Source organism: Natrix helvetica (assembly GCF_964273705.1).
Source record: "Natrix helvetica genome assembly, chromosome: Z".
Lineage (NCBI taxonomy): Eukaryota > Metazoa > Chordata > Lepidosauria > Squamata > Natricidae > Natrix > Natrix helvetica.
Window position 1 is genome coordinate 43,430,555 of NC_138554.1, and position 18,213 is coordinate 43,448,767.

Here is an 18,213-nt window from a genome sequence, read left to right on the forward strand (position 1 = left end):
AAATTATGCATTAACACACTTTTCAATAAGCCAGAGGTTACCTATATGGACGTGGCAAGTAAACCGTATGAATTGAACTAAGCCCAGATCCAACAGAAGGGGGAAAAAAGCAAGGAAGAGGAAAGTATAATATGAATATTTTTAAATCCTAAATTATTTTCTGAACTAGATTTCAGCTGAGTCAGCCAGATGACTAAACTGTTCTATTTTACAGAGCTGTGGAAGAGCAGAGCCCAATGTACTTACAGTTCATTCAAAACCATGGACCTCTGTTCTCCCTTCATGCTTCCATGCAGAGTTTAGAAATCTATGGCTCAGAGGCCTTTCTTCTCACTCAGCACAAATAAAGAGCAAGGTAGGTGTTACAGCAGCTCTCTTTGACACATTTTAAATTCACACTTCACACCCCTTTTCTGTAATCTTTCCCTCGTCAGACCTTGATTAATTAAAAAGAACATGCAAATCAAGATGCTAGATTTTCTTTTCTTTTTTAAAAGCAAAAGTCAAAAGCTCACTTCTCCCAAAGCTTCTTCCAAGTTCAACATACTAATAGGTAAAGCAAATCTCAAGATAATATTAAGAACAATAGATAGCTAAACATCTTATGTGTCTACATGGCAGAGTAATAATTATTAATGTTAATAATAATTCCACAATAAACCATATCTGCCTATCCTAGGTCCTTGGAAAGGTCTTGGGTGGATAAAAAAATGCCAAATCCAGTCTGAACATCTAACTGGTTGTGTGACAAGCCATAATTCCACATAGACTTGCAAGGCTTTCTAATGAATATTAATTCAAATTAACATAAATCCTTAGGAAGAATCCTATTTTAATACTTGTGCCATAGTTTAAACACATTGTTAAGATACTGAGGCAGCTTTGTGTGATTTTTCTTGATTCCCATTTGTCAACTGGCTAGTATTTTTACCTGTTTTCTAGTGAAAATTAAAGGATTTAAGTGATCTCCAGTTAAATATTGTGTGAACTCCTCAGTTTCCTGGCCGGATTCCTGATTTAGCAGCTACTTTTTCAGAATTAATGGTTGCAAAATATAATAGTATTAGATTGGAAAGGTAATAGATTTGATTGCTTTTTCTGTGGCAAATTGTTATAGACTACAACTCTACAAATAGCAGGAAAAAATTATTTTGGAGTTCATGTGCAAAAAAATGGCATAAATTCACCATGTTGCAATCAAAATTGCTGAATAGTAATACATTCAATTAAAATATTTATTGCCTAGACCCATGATGGCAAACCTATGGCACGCGTGCCAGAGGTGGCACACAGAGCCCTCTTTGTGGACATGTGTGCCATCGCCACCTGGCCTTTGGGTTTCCAGTACGTGCATTCACACCGGTTAGCTGGTCTTCGCGCACACCAGAGTTCCAGAAACCTGAAGATCAGCTGGCTGGTGCGCATGAGGGCGCCAGCCATCTGGTTTTAGCATTTCCGGCATGCATATGTGCACTGGTCAGCTGGTTTTCGAGTATCTGAGCTCCGACACGCATGCACATCCATGCACGGGCACATGCACACACATTCCAGTTTAGGCACTTGGTGCTGAAAACATTTGTCATCACTGGTTTAGACCGCTTTTATGGGATATATTAGCAGTATTAGAAAAAAATAAAAAATTCATAGATTTTTACTATCATGAGACAGAACATTGGATAATTCCAGATTCATAATTTATTTTTTTACAAGCAAATGATGAGTATCACTTTCACATACACATACAGTACAACGTATAGTATACAGATTTAAGTAAACTGCAAGAAACTTGAAATAATGCTTTGAATAACCTTTTTTTAAAACAAATTAATGGACTATTTAAAGACTATGAAATTTGTGCGGCGTTAAGATACAATTCAGCAAAATTCTCTTTCGGTATTTCTGCCCACTCCAGAAGATGTTTACAAAGACCTGGCTATCAACTTTAGTACCTTCAGAAATGCAATATGGCAGAAGGGACACTGACACACAAGTGTTGATTTTGGCTTAATATACTAAGAGAAAAAAAAATGACTGAAGATCAAGCTCTTTACTATATTGTATACCAAAAATTTGATTAATCCATGAAAATCTGGATTAATCATGTATGAAGCATAGGCAAAAATATCATTTTACTTAGATGTGAAGTATCTGCTATACCAGATTTAAAATCCTGCATTGTAGTTATGTGTTCACTATCCATCTATTAATAAACCTATTATTACTATATTGAAAAAAATTAAGCAACAATATTTCATATGCAGGAGAAGCTCCCTGAAGATACGCTCCAGCACGAGTCAGAAGACAAAACCTCTGGTCCTGGTGACCTACGCAGACTGGACCCTGATACATTATCCTGGGACACATATATTTGCCTTCATTCATGAATATTTAGTGTCGGGGTGAAATCTACTTAACTTCGCTACCTGTTTGCAAATGTGAGCACATGCGCAGAACCTTCCGCACATGCGCTGGGCATCAAAAATGGACGTAATGACGTCCAGGTGGGTGGGCAGAGCTTGCTACTGAGCACACCTGCAAAGGTAAGTAGAACAGTGAGGGGGGGGGGAATCTGCTGTGCCACGCGATTTAGATTATTTATATTAATACTAGCTAATATAAATTGTGTGTCACAGCTGATTGTCGGAAAAACCGGTTTGTCCAAATCAGTAGCATTTTTTACTACCAGTTCGGGTGAATCAGTAGCAATTTTTACCAATAGCTTTTTTATTGGTTCGGGGAAACTGGTTCGAACTGATAGCATTTCACCCCTGTTCAGCATGTATTTTACTATGCACTTTTTAATTTTTAATTTTTCTATTTTTTGAGAGGGGGGATTATTTCTTGTTTTACATTTTTGTAGTGCTTTATCCTTTCTTTTGTACATTCAAATACCATTCCTAAAAAATGTGTGCCAAGTTAAAAAAAACACAATACGAAATGCTGGTCTTTCACTGATTAAACATACATCTCTTTTTCCATGTTACATGAAAATTATTACTGAAAGACAATAGTATCAAATGAAAAACATGGTGTAACTAACTGAAATCACTCCGGGAATATCTCCAAACTTTTAAATGGTTTGTTGTTGGTTTGCAATAGCAAAAGCATTCATCCTCTTGCCCCTTAAAGATTAAGTTTTAGTGGAATAGAATTTGCTTTTCCAGAAAACATTTACCCCACAAAAAGTTTTGCAATAATCGCTTATCAGTTAAGGGCATAAGGATATCTAGTTTTGAGAAATACATGATGCTGTTTCAACTCTATGAATCTCCAAAGTCAAGAAACTTGCTGTGCTGTTACTACTACTAGATTTAGGGGATATTTCTATTCAACCCTTGTCATGGTCTGATCATTTCCTCATCAGGCTTGACTTCCATACTGCTACCTCACACTGCAGGGAGGCGGAAGTAGCTAGATGGTTCCACCCCAGGCGCCTGATGGACCCTGAAAGGTTCCTGATGGAACTTGGGACTTTTCCTGAATCCCTTGCTCACAACTCAACCGAAGCCCTAGTGGAAGCCTGGGATAGGGCGGCCACTGGGGCCTTGGATCGTGTTGTGCCTTTGCGGCCTCTGACCTGGTGTCGATCCCAGGTGGCTCCCTGGTTTACCGAGGAGCTCCGGGAGATGAAACGCCGGAAAAAAGCCTAGAGAGTGGTTGGAGGGCCAGCCAGTCCGAATCTGATTGAACATTAGTAAGAATTCATATTAAATCCTACTTAGTGGCGATAAAAGCGGCAAAACGGCAATATTTTCCGCTCTTATCGCGTCCGCAGATAACTGCCCAGCCACCCTGTTTAGGATGACCCGTTCCTTACTTAACCAAGGAACTGGGAAAGACCCTTTGCAGGGTAGGGCTGAAGAATTTGTTCAGTATCTGCAGGATAAAATCGCTCAGATCCGGACAGGCTTGGACTCTGACTGGGTAGATTCGGGCGAGTCGATGGGGATGAATCTTGTGGAGACAATCTGGGATGAGTTTGACCCTGTGACCCCCGAGGGCATGGACAGGATTATGGGGAGACTCAGTGCTGCCACTTGTGTGCTGGACCCATGTCCCTCTTGGTTAGTTTCGGCTTCCCGGGAGGTGACACAAGGCTGGCTCCAAGCGATTACCAACACTTCATTGAGAAAGGGGTTCTTTCCCACCACCTTGAAGGAGGTGGTGGTGAGGCCCCTCCTTAAGAAACCTTCCCTGGACCCAGCTTCTTTAGCCAACTATCGTCCGGTCTCCAACCTTCGCTTTGTAGCAAAGGTTGTCGAGAGTGTGGTAGCACGTCAGCTTCCCCAGTACCTGGATGAAGCTGTCTACCTGGATCCGTTTCAGTCGGGTTTCAGGCCTGGGTACAGCACGGAGATGGCATTGGTCGCGTTGGTCGATGATCTCTGGCGGGCCCAGGACAGGGGCTGCTCCTCTGTCCTGGTCCTATTAGACCCCTCGGCGGCTTTCAATACCATCGACCAAGGTATCCTACTGCGACGACTCGAGGGGTTGGGAGTGGGGGGCACCATTTTACTGTGGTCCTCCTCCTACCTGTCGGATCGGTCGCAGTTCGTGTTGACTGGAGGGCAGGGATCGACCCCGAGGCGCCCCAGGGGTCGGTTCTCTCACCCCTCCTGTTCAACATATATATGAAACCGCTGGGCGAGATCATCGGTGGTTTTGGGGTACGGTATTATCAATATGCTGATGATACCCAACTTTTCATCTCTACCCCAAACCACCCAAACGATGCCCTCGACGTGATGTCCCGATGCCTGGAGGCTGTGCAGATCTGGATGGGGAGGAACAGGCTCAAGCTCAATCCCTCCAAGACTGAGTGCCTGTGGTTTCCATCATCCTGGTTTGTGCATCTTGTTCCATCTTTGATGATAGGGGGAGAAATTTTAGCGCCCTCAGAGAGGGCCCGCAATCTGGGAGTCCTCCTGGACATACGGCTTAGTTTAGAAGAACACCTGACGGCCGTGTCCAAGGTGGCCTTTTACCAGGTTCGCCTGGTACGTCAGTTGCGCCCCTTCCTGGATTGGGATGCTCTATGCACAGTCACTCATGCCCTCGTCCTTTCTCGCCTGGACTACTGCAACGCTCTCTACATGGGGCTGCCCTTGAAGAGCACCCGGGCGCTTCAGCTGGTCCAGAATGCAGCCGCGCGGGTTATCATGGGGGTACCTAGGTGCTCCCATGTTACACCCCTTTTAGGCGGCCTGCATTGGTTGCCGGTTGTTTTCCGGGTGCGATTCAAGGTACTAATTATGACTTTTAAAGCGCTCCATGGCTTAGGCCCAGAGTACCTGCGAGACCACCTACTGCCACCAGTAGCCTCCCTCCGTCCAGTGCGATCCCACAGAGTTGGCCTCCTCGGGGTACCGTCGACCAGACAGTGTCAGCTAGCGACCCCCAGGGGGAGAGCCTTCTCTGTGGGAGTGCCTTCCCTCTGGAATGAGCTGCCCCCGGAGCTTCGCATAATCCCTGATCACCGGTCCTTCCGATGCGCCCTAAAAAGTTGGCTTTTCCAGCAAGCCGGCCTGGCCTGTTAATTTTAACCAATTTTTAAAATGCTAGTGTTATATTAATTTGGTTTGTTTCTTGGATAGTTTCTAATTTTTTTTAAAGTTTTGTAATATGTGTTTTTTAATGCTGTATGCCGCCCCGAGTCCTTTGGGAGAAGGGCGGCATATAAATCTAATAAAACAAACAAAACAAACAAACAATACAATAAAAACCACAGTCCTTTATGGCCATTTAAAAGGTTACACAGTTACTATGACATTTTTCACAGGCTGCAATTTCATGAATTCTTTGGTATATTATCCCAATTCTGTTAGCCTTCCACAAAAGACACTGGCACTTTGGCCATTTTCTAGGTACTGAGTCAGGAGTTAGGCAAATTCGGCTACTATTGACAGTGAGGTGATTTAACAATTTATCCTTGGATGGCAGAGCGTTATTTGGTGGGTAGATTTGTTTTAATCTTAACAAATTAATAAACCAATAAATTAAGTAAATAAAGTAAACAGCTCAGAATCATTTGTGTGAAATGAGTCTATTTTATAAATCAAAAAGACACATAAATAAAAGGAATAGAATAAATGGGGAGAGGAATTGTTAAAATGACAGGAAATAATTACTGTCTTGTGTCTTTTTACAAAACAGTTGCTGATTACAACACTGATATTCTCGCTGATGTGTTGATTAATAACATATGGAGCATGATGAGACTTGGTATCCATTAAATCTATCTAAATCTTAAAATGCCTAAAATTTCAAATGTTATTTTGCTTTGAAATTGGCCTTTGAATTCCTTAGCTCAAGATTGATTGATTGATTGTCAACAACAAACAACACAAGAAAAATGTGCCTTGCTGGTTTTTAGATACCGTTTTTTTAAAGTCAGATTTGAATCCATTATTGTTCTGCTTAAGGATTATAAAATTTATGTAGTACACAGTACAACAATTAGATTGCACTCAGCTAGCTGGTGAGTAAGACACTGAAAGAATAGATTTCTAAGGACATGAAAGTTAAAATAAGTTAATTTGTTGCAGAAAAGATAAAGAAGCAATTATGAAAGAATCTTGTCAATTATATTTATAGAGAAATCAATATTTCAGCTCTTTGTTTACAAAACAGTTATAGCATTTTTGGTTGAATTGGTTATCCTGTGCAGTATGACAAGAATCTCTGGACTTCCCCCAAAATATGTCTATGGAGATTCTCTGTCATCCACATCATGGTTGTCCCAAAGATGCTTTTTCAAGAGGCAACTGGACTTTCTGTTTTTTCTTTGAAGAGGTTTCACTTCTCATCCAAGAAGCTTCTTCAGCTCTGACTGGATGGAGGGGAATGGAAGCATTTATACTCCTTGCAGACAGCTGGTAATTTGCATTCTTGTAGAGAGTTGTTAAGGCCACTGGAGATTTATGTGACATCGGGGTCACCTGAGTGGTTTGAATGAGGGGTCAAAGAGTCCATCTATGTCAAAAATGAATAGCCCTCTCTCAACCAAGTGGGAGGCATTCAACATCATCTATCTCCAGTTTACAAAACTTTTTCAACAGTTGCAAGAAGGCGCCACACCCATTTGCAAAAACTCAGGTGACTCTGACGACATATATTAATTTCCATGTGGCCTTAACAATTCTAACAGAATGCAAATATCCAGCTGTCTGCAAGGAGTATAAATCCTTCCATTCCCCACCATCCAGTCACCGCTGAAGAAGCTTTTTGGATGAGAAGGAAAATGCCTTCAAAGAAAAACCAGAAAGTCCAGTTGAAAAAGCACCTTTGGTCCCCTGCAAAAAAGATGTTTATTCTTTAAAAGATTTTTAAAAATCCTTTTATTTTTGCTGAGCTGCAGTATCTCAATTATCTAGATTTTGGGATGAGTTACACCCTTAAGGATCAAAGCAGCTAAAGGCTGCTTTGCTTTGCTAGATAACTAGGACATACTTTGAAGAGAAGTATTTGAGGAATTGGCATTTTATAGACTTGTCATACTTGAAGCCTTCAAAGATGTCTAGGGAATGGAATGGAACAGAACGGAACAGAACAGAATACTTTATTGCCAAATGTGGATTCACACAAGGAATTTGTTTGTTCTTATTATGATCAATACAGGAGACATATTATCACATAGAAAGGCCAAGATATAAAGGTAAATGCCCTGAATAATTATGTGTACCCACCACTTATACTCACATAACTAACTTCTTGGAATCTCTCTGACACTTCCAGTTGCTTTAATAAGCACCAACCACTATTAACCTTTTAGAATCAGAGCTTTATCACAACGGACAAGATTATCTTGGTCAATCAAATGTCAATATATCTGATTTCGCACGTTGAAAGATTGGCACTTGAACATCCAGGAAATTCCATCCCAGTAAACATGATTATCTCTAATAAGAATGGCACTTACTGGTCATCTCCAACCTTCTTCACCCATGCCATATCCCTTTGCGACTGACTAGCTGCGAGATCCTAAGAAAAATTAGATCAAACTTTGTTATAAATACATACTCATGGTTATACAATCCCTAGTACAGCAAGCCAGGGGAACACAGCTAAAGGAAAGCTCCATTTTGTAAATGGAACATATAAGGTCTTATTTGCACTATTTCAACTTGATTTTTATCCATATGGCTTCCATTAATCTTTTTAATTAAAGTTCTAATTTGAGTCTGAAATCAATACAAAAAGCATGTCCTCATAACTAAAGCTAATATAAGCAACAAAGTTAAAAGAAAATAATGAAATTCAGAATGACAACTATTTTTTTCAGGAACTATTTAATATTCATTACAGGAAAAGACCTATTATGCCTTTTAGGGAAATTTTTTTATCTTTTCAAAGTTTCCATTGAAAAATAACCTATATTATATATTGTTCAATATAACAGTTTTTGAATCAATCTTGACTCCTGGCTATCGTCTGGGCATCCCCATGCAGTTTTCTGAACAACATTTAAAAAAATGATTCACCTGAATTCATAACTGACTGATTAACCCAAAGTCACCCACCTAGGTCTATATCTAAGGGAGGAGTAGAACTCACAGTATCTGTTTCTAGCCTGGTGAATCATAGTATATAGAACACAGAGTAACAGTGTTGGAAGGGACCTGGGAGGTCTTCCAGTCTGACCTCCTGCTTGAGGATACCCTGTACCATTTCAGACAAGTGGCTCTGCAATCTCTTCTTAAAAGCCTCCAGTGATGGGGCACCACAACTTCTGAAGGCAAGGCATTCCATGGGTTAATTGTTCTCACCGTTAGAAATTTCTTCTTAGTTCTAGGTTGCTTCTTTCCTTGATTAGTTTTCATCCATTGTTTCTTGTCTTGCCTTTTGACGCTTTGAAAATAGGTTGATCTCCTCATTTTTGTGGTTGTCCCTCAAATATTATTTGATATATTGATAAATATGGTGTATTATTAAGAAAGTTATATAACTATTTATGGTAATATGAATTAAATCCCAATGATCTTACTATAAAATAAGAAAGACCTATGTATTAAAAATGGAAACTTATTTAACAAATAGAATAATTATGAGTGATTTTCAGATGTTTTAATTAGAAATTCAGTAATTGAGTGCAACAATCTGAAAATAAGACTTATCTTATTTGACTAAAATAAATGTTCTGCTATTGTAGGAGAAGCAATGGCAGAACCTGGGGTGGAGTTAAAATAGAGATCAGCATATAATCCCTACATTGCCACAAATGAATGAAGTTCAACCCTCTTTGAATTCTGTTGACCTTATCTAACCCCTTAACTGTTAGTTGAGAAGATTCGGGGATACAGACGTGATTGGCAATAAGTTTAGTTAGTCTTTCATAATCTTTCATGTCTGAAACTTTTGCCTATAGTTCTCTGAATTGTCTCTACTATGTTTCCCAACTAAGCATGGTCAGAATTGAAGAATGCTGGTGGTTGTAAATTTAACAATATAAGAAAAAGTGAACAACATCCACAGAGGCATACAGTTTTCCATGGAATGCCAAAGTAATGTTACATCACAAGTTGCACTCTTCTGGGGGAAAGTAGACAAGTGATGGGGGTTGTGTTGTGGTACTGCTGGTATTAGACTGATTCTTCTTGCCCTGTCTGATGTCACTGCTTGAAAAGGCTACAGCATCTTCTCTACTTCTTTCTGCTTTAGCTGTACAACATTCATTCCAATCAGGACACTAGAAAAATTAAAGCTGTCAAGTAAGATATTACAAATACAGAACAGGAAGGTTATATTTCTTAATTTGTACCTGGGAGCTCTGCTTTTATTTATTTTATTTAGAAAGAATGCACCTTTATTTTATATAAGCAATAGCGGATTAAGTGAATAGGTGAAAAATATCTCAAGAACTTCAGGCAGATTTTTCAAAAAATCAGGGAATAGGGACATTAGGTTCAAGAGTTTGGATACAAAAGTCAATAGGCAAAGCTGACTGGGGAATTCTGGGAAGGCCACATATCTTAAAGTTACCAAGATTGAGAAAGACTGATGCAGGATATGCCCATAGAATAGGACAAGAGATTTTGGTGATTATATAACATGGTCTAGTTTCATTGGCTTGAATACAAACATTCAGGGATGGATATTCTTCACTGAAACTTCTGGGATTATAGCAGATGATAGGAAACTCCTATCTCAGTTACATTTGTTTTTTAATTAGAGAAATGAGAATGACATAATCTCAAACAGCAAGCATCTTTGCATATAACATATCTAGCTGCAATTATCAGCTAATTCTGAAGGTGGGAGGTATGATACCCAGACTCAGATATTTTCATACCCAGAAGTCACAGAAACCCAGAAAAATACTATCCTCAGGATTTTCCAAGGGTATTTTAAATAATTTTCAATGCCTAATAGCATGCACCAGAGACATCCCCCAAAATGTTAAAAACTGCAGACAGAAAATTCTTTCTAAATTACAGGTAGTCCTTAACTTATGACCACAATTGAGACCAGAATTTTATTGCTAAGCAAGGTGGTTATTAAGTAAATCACACCAAATTTTACAACTTTTTCAACAAATCACTGCAGTTGTTAAGTGAATCACATAGTCACTAAGCAAACCCAGCTTTCCCCATTGTCTTTGGTTGTTGGAAGCCAGCTGAAAGTTTGCAGATGGTGATCATATGATCCCGGGATACCGCAACCATTTTAAATACATGCTGGTTGCCAAGCACCCAAATTTTAATCACATGACTGCGGGGATACTGAGATGGTCATGGGGCAGCCGACTGTAAGTCACTGTTTTCAGTGTCATTGTAACTTTGGCTGGTCACTAAACAAATAGTGTAAGCTGAAGATTACTTGTATTTGCTATTTTATAATTTCCACCAGTTTCATGTTTTGAGACCTCAACTACGAAGCTTTTATTACAAATAACATTTCAAACTGCCTTGATCTTTTTATAAAAGTGATTAAATGTCTCAAACAAGATCTCCAAGGCATTAACTAACAGTATGGGGAAATCCTGTTAGAAATACCTGAGCCCTGGTCTCCTGCAGCTGCTTCACCTCTGCCTGCAGCCTTTCACATTCATTCTTCAAATGCTCTTCCCGGTGCTGACAACTCTGGATTTCCTGCCTTGACTTCTCAAGCTCTACTTCCAGCCTTTGGACCTCCAAGGCTTCTGCCTGTTCCAGGCTCCGTGAGCTCGGCCAGTTGATTGAGCGGTCCAATACTACGGATGGTGGGGGAGGGTTGGGAAGGAGTAAAAAAGGTGGGAGCAGATATATAGAGGAAGTCATTATCAAAGAGGTCAGGATGGAAGATAGACTGGCAGGGCTAAATGTGATAAAGGACCATTATATTCAGTTCCTAAGAACTGGAATTGCAAAGAAATAAGACTCTTTGTACTTTTTTTTAAAGGACAAATAATTTGTAACAACAATACTGGGCAATTGCTTCCGAAAATAACCCCTATGTAACAATGATATTTGGTAACCATTATAAACTAGCAGAAGGAATATCTCCTGGCCAGACTTCAAAATATGAAAGCAGGTTAATCTCTAAGTCTTAGACCAGAATCAATAACAGAACACTCAGCTTATTGGCTTCAGTTATTGATTTTAAATATTCATAATGATGAAATTAGGAAGAAAAAGCAGAGAATAAATAATTATTGATATGGAGGCTATGATCTGTTGCAATAAGTTTTGAGAGTTCTGGACAGGACTGGATCCCAAATTGAGATGTGCCCAGCAAATGTACTTGCTTTTCCTCTGTTAGAGCCTTTTCTCCATCAGTTAGTCTATCTGGCTGTGCTGGGAGCCTTCAAAATATCAAAAGGATGGTGCACCTAACCATCCAGTTAATTTCTGCAGTGTCTTAAACAGAACAATTATGGGAAATTAAAAAGAAAAAGAAACATATATGTGGCACTGCTAGGTGAAAGAAAAAGAGAGGGGGTGGGTGGGCGGGCAAATCCTAAATGGGACTATTCAAATGATCTTTCAAGTTTGCTTTCCCATGTCTTTAAAAGGTGCTTCAGCTACACTTATGATTGTATTCTCACTAAAACAGATCTCAGGCCTCAAAGCTTTATATAGAGCTTCCAGATCCCATTCTAAACTGTAAATTCATGGGATAGTTTATTTTTATTTGAAGATTTTTAATTTTTAGTCTGGCCCTACATATGGTGGTGGGCATGCCTGGAGCACACGTCTCAAAAACCAGTTATGGTCCTGGGTCCGAAAAAGATCAGCTAACTCTATTATAGGGATTGACTATTCAATTGCTAAATTCCTTTTGTAATCCAACACCTAAAAATTGAGAAGCGAAGCCTCTGCTCCGATATGCCTCAAATAACATAGCCCTATATTGTCATGATCAACAAGCATTTCATATCTTCTCAGAGATGGACAGCTGCCCTCTATGAAAATGCAGGAACACTGCTCCAAAAAGTGAATAGGTAATAGGTAAAACTATCTAGAAAACTGGACTCTGGGAAAAGATTCAACAATCAACCATTTTATCCTTTTCCTGTATTCCTTATGCTTTTCCTAGGAATTAAATGCAAGTAAAGGTCAAAGAGAAAGCAATATTTTGGAAATGGACTAGTCTGCATGCACCCAAGTTTCAAGGAATCATAGCACCACCTACTGGCTGACAAATGTTAGTGCCATAATGTGAATAATCTCCATTTACACATAGGAAACAGATAGATTGGGCTGTGCCAGCCTGACATATAAAGTTCTGAATTATCAATGTGCTTGTTCCATTTTTCCAATCCTTTAAAAACTTGCCTGTGGATCTCTTGCTGGCATTGCTGTACATTTTCAACTGGATATTAATTCTATACTACAGTGGCAAATTTCAAAGAATTTATGTTATATGTCATTTGCCTGTGTTGTATGTCTGTATATTATATTACAAATTTTTACCGGATAATACTTCCTTTTAACTATTACTGTTTTTAATTCAGTATTTTAATTCTTTTTTTATTTTAAATGCCAAGATTGTTGCACAATAAAAATGAAAGATACTAATATTATAATTTATTATATATTTTATTTCTATTTATGGATAAATGAACAAATAAATGTTGATGAATCAATGTACTACTGGAAGGCAAGATTTTGCAGGGTTAAGATTTCCTTCAAGTCTATAGATCCAGCCTCTGAATAGCTGATCTCTGAGTCTGAAAACGAGTATCTGACTTCAAAAGATATACTTGACCACATAAATCCCTTAAATATCTGACTTCATCTACTGCCTCTCTGAAATCTGACCACTGACCTACCTCTGATCACATCTTTCACTGACCCTTTAGAGATTCAGCTATTTTTCATAAACTATGATTACTGCCTACATTTGATGCATCTCAACCATATGCAGTCCTTTTAACCCTGTAGGCTGTTCGAATCCCAAGTACAGGTCTCCTGTGTGAGCAGGGGGTTGGACTAGATGACCTCCAAGGTACTTCTAACTCTGTTACTGTTAACTTGTACTGTTGGTTCCAAAATTGATTTTCCCAAATTGCAAGTGCCACATTTTGGTTAAAGCAGCATTCTCCAATTGGGTACCTTCAGATGTGCTGCAGCTACAATTCCCAATATTTCTACCCAGGATATATAATTCTGGGATTTGTAGTTACAGACTTTGGAGAGGATCAATTGAGTATAGCTGGTTTCAAACCTAATAGTTAATACCTTGATTTGTGGACTAGAAATTTTAAAAAAAATCACCATGAGTGCCATGAAGTGATCGGAACTGAACTTCTTGATTTTGAAGTTGAGAGTTGAGATTCTGGAAAGTGTTGCCATCTCTCTGCCTTAACTGCTGCTCCAGGCTCCGAATGCGATTCAGGTGCGTATCAACAAGTCCTCTCTGCAGAAAGACCAAGATAGAAATAGATGTTGTGATAGAAAGGATAGTTAATCCAGTAAGCAGAGAAGCCTTCAAATCCAAAGAAGCTGCCCTCAACTTCGCCTCGCCTCCAATCTAAGGCCAATCCCCTCTCTTCTGGTCTGAAGTTTTCATTCTGATCCTGATCAACTTTTCTTTCATTTTAGTTTTCTGTTATTGTTTCAATTATTTATTAATTCATCAGAATCTAAAATACAGGAATACGAAGGGAAAAAAATAAAAATAATGGAAAATAGGGGAAAGGAAGGGAAAGAGGAAAAGGCGTAGGGAAAAGGGGGAAAGAAAGAGTAAATTATTGACTTCTGACTAGTAGAATAAGGTATTCTTAAACATATAACCCTAACTTTTTACTTATACATAGTAATATCATTTCTATAAACAAACCTATCTAGTCAGTAAAACCCCAAATCAAAATTTCATTTCATTTTTTATCCATCCCCAGCATTTTTTCCCCAAATCCAGCAAAAAGTCTAATAGTGGTTTTCAAGTAGAAACAGTTGCTTTCTTTAATCAGTCAATCTCTGATAACACCATCATCTTTGCAGTCTTTTGTTCAATGTGAGAATCAAAGTATCCTTCCATTCTTGGGCATTGAGTAATTAATAACTCTTCAGCTAAAGATTTTATGTTGCACTCATCCAAAAAACAAACCTACTCAACAATAGCATCTTAATTTCATTCAGGGCTCATATATTAAGCAAGAGTATAGCTAAAACAATAGCAATTTCTGATAATGCTCCAATTATATTAGGTCTTTTCAATCCATGATCTCAATTTTGCTTCCTTTTAAATGGAGATTAAATATCTAATTATTACATAATGTTTGGCTCAAAGACAGCATTGCTAAAGGACTATAAAATTCCTCCAAGGATATAATACAATTGAATGAAGAACATACGAAGAAAGGTTGCAGGAATTGAGTATGTCTAGCTGAATGAAAAGAAGGATTAGAGGTGACATGATAGCAGTGTTTCAATATCTAAGGGACTGTCACAAAGAAGAGGGGGTCAACTTATTCTCCAAAGCACCTGAAGGCAAGACAAAAAGCAATGGAAGGAAATAATCAAGGAGAGAAACAATCTAGAACTAAGGAGAAATTTCCTGACAGAACAATTAATCAGCTTGACTCCAGAAGTTGTAAATGCTCCAACACTGGAAGGTTTTAAGAAGAGATTGAACGACCATTTGTTTGATATATTATAGGCCTTCTTGGTTGAGCAGGAGGTTGGACTAGAAGACATCTGAGGTCCCTTCCAACTGTTCTGTTCTATTCTATTCATAGTGGAAAGTAGTTGGTAGATAGGAAGGAAAACTGAGTTCCATTAAGTAAACAAAAGGACATACAGAATTATAGCATTTTGTTCTATTTATACGTGTAATAATTCCAAAAATATTAAGTTTACAGATTGTAGATAAACTCTATACTCACTAAATTTATTGTTGATCATGAAGATTTATTTAGCCAATTAAGAGAATCTGACATAGTATGTATTTAAACTGATAAGCTGCTTTGAACTATTTAAATATTTAAAAAATACCAAATACATATTATTTATGTAAAAAGTTACATATAGTTTTCTATCTTGTGGAACTTCAGAAGGCCAACAAAAAGTCTATTACATTGTTAAATCAAGATGAAAAAAAAGGTTCACCACATTGTTAATCTATAAATTAAAATGTTTATAAATAATTTTTTCCTAATCAATCTTGATTTATTCCTAAAAGAAACATAGACAATTAAATTATAGTTGTGTTATATGTTGTTAATGTGTTATGCAAAACATAATAAAATCCCATTTTATTTCCAAGAGCCACAGTGGCACAGTGGATAGAATGCAGCATTGCAAGCTAATTCTGCTGACTACTGCCTGCCAGCAGGTCGGCAGTTCTAATCTCACCAAGATTAATTTAGTCTTCCATTGTTCCGAGGTTGGTAAAATGAGGACCCAGATTATTGGGGGCAATATGCTGACTCTGTACACCACTTAGAGAGGGCTACAAAGCTCTGTGAAGCAGTATATAAGTCTGCTATTGCTATATGCTTTGCTCTGCCTGGATATCTTCCCACATCTGATGAAGTCAAATGCATACAAACATTATTGGAAATAAAATAGAGATTATGTGCAGGCTACAATGGCAGTTGGGACTGGGATAGCCATTGCTAAACAATGCAGTTATAAAGCATTGCATCATTCCTTCTTTCCTCTACAGTCACATGGAGCACTGAACATTACGGCTGAACACTTTGTATTCTTTATCAGTAGCATCTGCAGGGTCAAATAGGGGGATAGAATAATGAAAGGAATGATACAAACCGATCCTATTTTGTACAAGTACTGTGACACTGAATGCACATTTAAAAGAATTAGAGTTTGTGTCACACTGCTCCTTTCATCATTCTAAGAAAAGCAACAAACTCCTATTTCTGACCTTAAGTCAGGGCAACATTTTTCTTTGTCATTGCTGAATAGAAAAACTGTGATTAGAATTGCTATTCTTCCTTAATTTGTCTTCCTCTTTCAATGTTTCCAATTCACATTAATTAATTGATGTGTACATGGCAAGGAAATGTTTATTCACATTTTTCAAAGGCTTAGACAAAGCATAGAAAAGAGATTTAGACAGAGCAACCTGAAATATTAGAATTATTATTATAATAAATAATAATAATAATAAAATTTTATTTGTTAGCCGCACCCTCTCCCGAAGGACTCGGGGCGGCGTACAATAAAAACACATAAAATACAAATATGGACAATACATACACAAAAATGTAGACGTATATGTAGAGGTAGACAGATGAATGGAAACAATTAAAATCGCAATTTAAAATCCCCTAAATAAAATTACAAAATTAAAAACCCGTCAGGAGCGATATGATCAAACTATGGTTGAGCCAGGCCAGCTACTTGGAATAGGTGGGTCTTGAGCTTTACACGGAAGGCGCGGAGGTCAGAGGTAATCCTAATATCCGGGGGGAGGTCATTCCACAGGGCTGGGCCCGCCACAGAGAAGGCTCTGCTCCTAGGTGCCGCCCCTCGGCACTGTCTGGTGGACGGCACCTGGAGAAGTCCCTCTCTGTGCGAGCAAATTGGTCGCAGGGATGTATGGGGCAGGATACATTTATATACATTATCTTATGCCTTTTTTATATGTAACTCAAGGAAGTGAAGATACCTAATACTCCTGCCTCCTATTTTCCCCCCAACAACAACTCTGTGAGGTGAATTGGGCTGAGAGAATGATGGGGCCAAAATAATACAGCTAACTTTCATGCCTAAGGATGGGCTAGCACTCGGTGTCCTGTTTCTAGTCAGCACCTTTACTACCACACTAAACTTTAAACATAATAATAAAAATTATACTAATTTTATTGTTACTTCAATTTAAGGTGAGTAACACATATTATTCCGATCTCAAAGGAGGTTTACTGAGCTAGTGCTAGATATTCAGCCTCTAAAGCAATATCATTTCTCCCTGATATTAAAAGTATATTCTTTATAGTACTATTCTCCAATAAAACTGTTTTGTACTACTTATTGCCATCATGCTGAAGGAGTATAATCAAATCATTATGTACAGCCATTTTTGGCCACAATGCCCATGCAGTTATACATTTGTTTGTGTTGGAAGATTTTCAAATAAAATGGAAACATTATATAATATATTTAATAATTCATTTGATTTGATTAATTTTTCATCTTTCCTAGGAAATATAAATAAAATGGTATAACACAAGAAATTAATTCAATGTTGTTATGAGCTGCCAGGTTTACTATAAGAAAACACTGCAAAGCTTAACTACATCAATGGAGTTTAAAATATGGGAATTAGCAAAGGATGTAAATTTATACAGCAACCAATAATCTTAAAGAACCTTTTAATTAAATATTCACATTGAGTGTTATTTTATTTAGTTGTATAAACAAAGTAATTCCTAAGTCATTGCATCCATCTATACAATGTTTTAGAAATAATGAATGTGGGTGTTTACTTACGTTTATTTTTCTTTAAATTTTGTGTGTGAATGTGTATGTGTGTGTGTGTGCGTGCGCGCACAAGCACCTAATATAGTGTAGGTTTTTACAGCTGGCATCAATGAAGCAGTATTGAGCCTCATTCTCTGGCTAAAATAGAAAAGCCATCAAGGTCCATTAACATGCTAAAAGAAAAACATGACTAGTGCTCAAAAAAGAAGTTAATTGGAAACCAGCTTTCTTGGCCTCCCATGATATGGACCATGGTTCAGCTTGCCAAGTTCAACTACAAGAGTCCAGTCAGCTCATTTCAGCTGCCTGTGAATTGTCAAGAGAGGTACACCGCAAAGTAGCTCACTCT

At 38.2% G+C, this 18,213-nt stretch overlaps 1 protein-coding gene across 3 annotated transcripts in view; it reads right to left on the bottom strand.

Moving 5' to 3' along the window:
• TBKBP1 (TBK1 binding protein 1) overlaps positions 1-18,213 on the bottom strand; it is an 83,749-nt gene that overhangs the window by 27,414 nt on the left and 38,122 nt on the right. For all 3 annotated transcript variants that reach the window (XM_081969730.1, XM_081969729.1, XM_081969731.1), the window contains exons 5-7: positions 13,695-13,836; positions 10,992-11,188; positions 7,919-7,980 (exon numbers count right to left, since the gene is read on the bottom strand). In XM_081969730.1, coding sequence (XP_081825856.1) covers positions 7,919-7,980; positions 10,992-11,188; positions 13,695-13,836 — 401 coding nt within the window. The remainder of the gene's footprint in view (positions 1-7,918; positions 7,981-10,991; positions 11,189-13,694; positions 13,837-18,213) is intronic.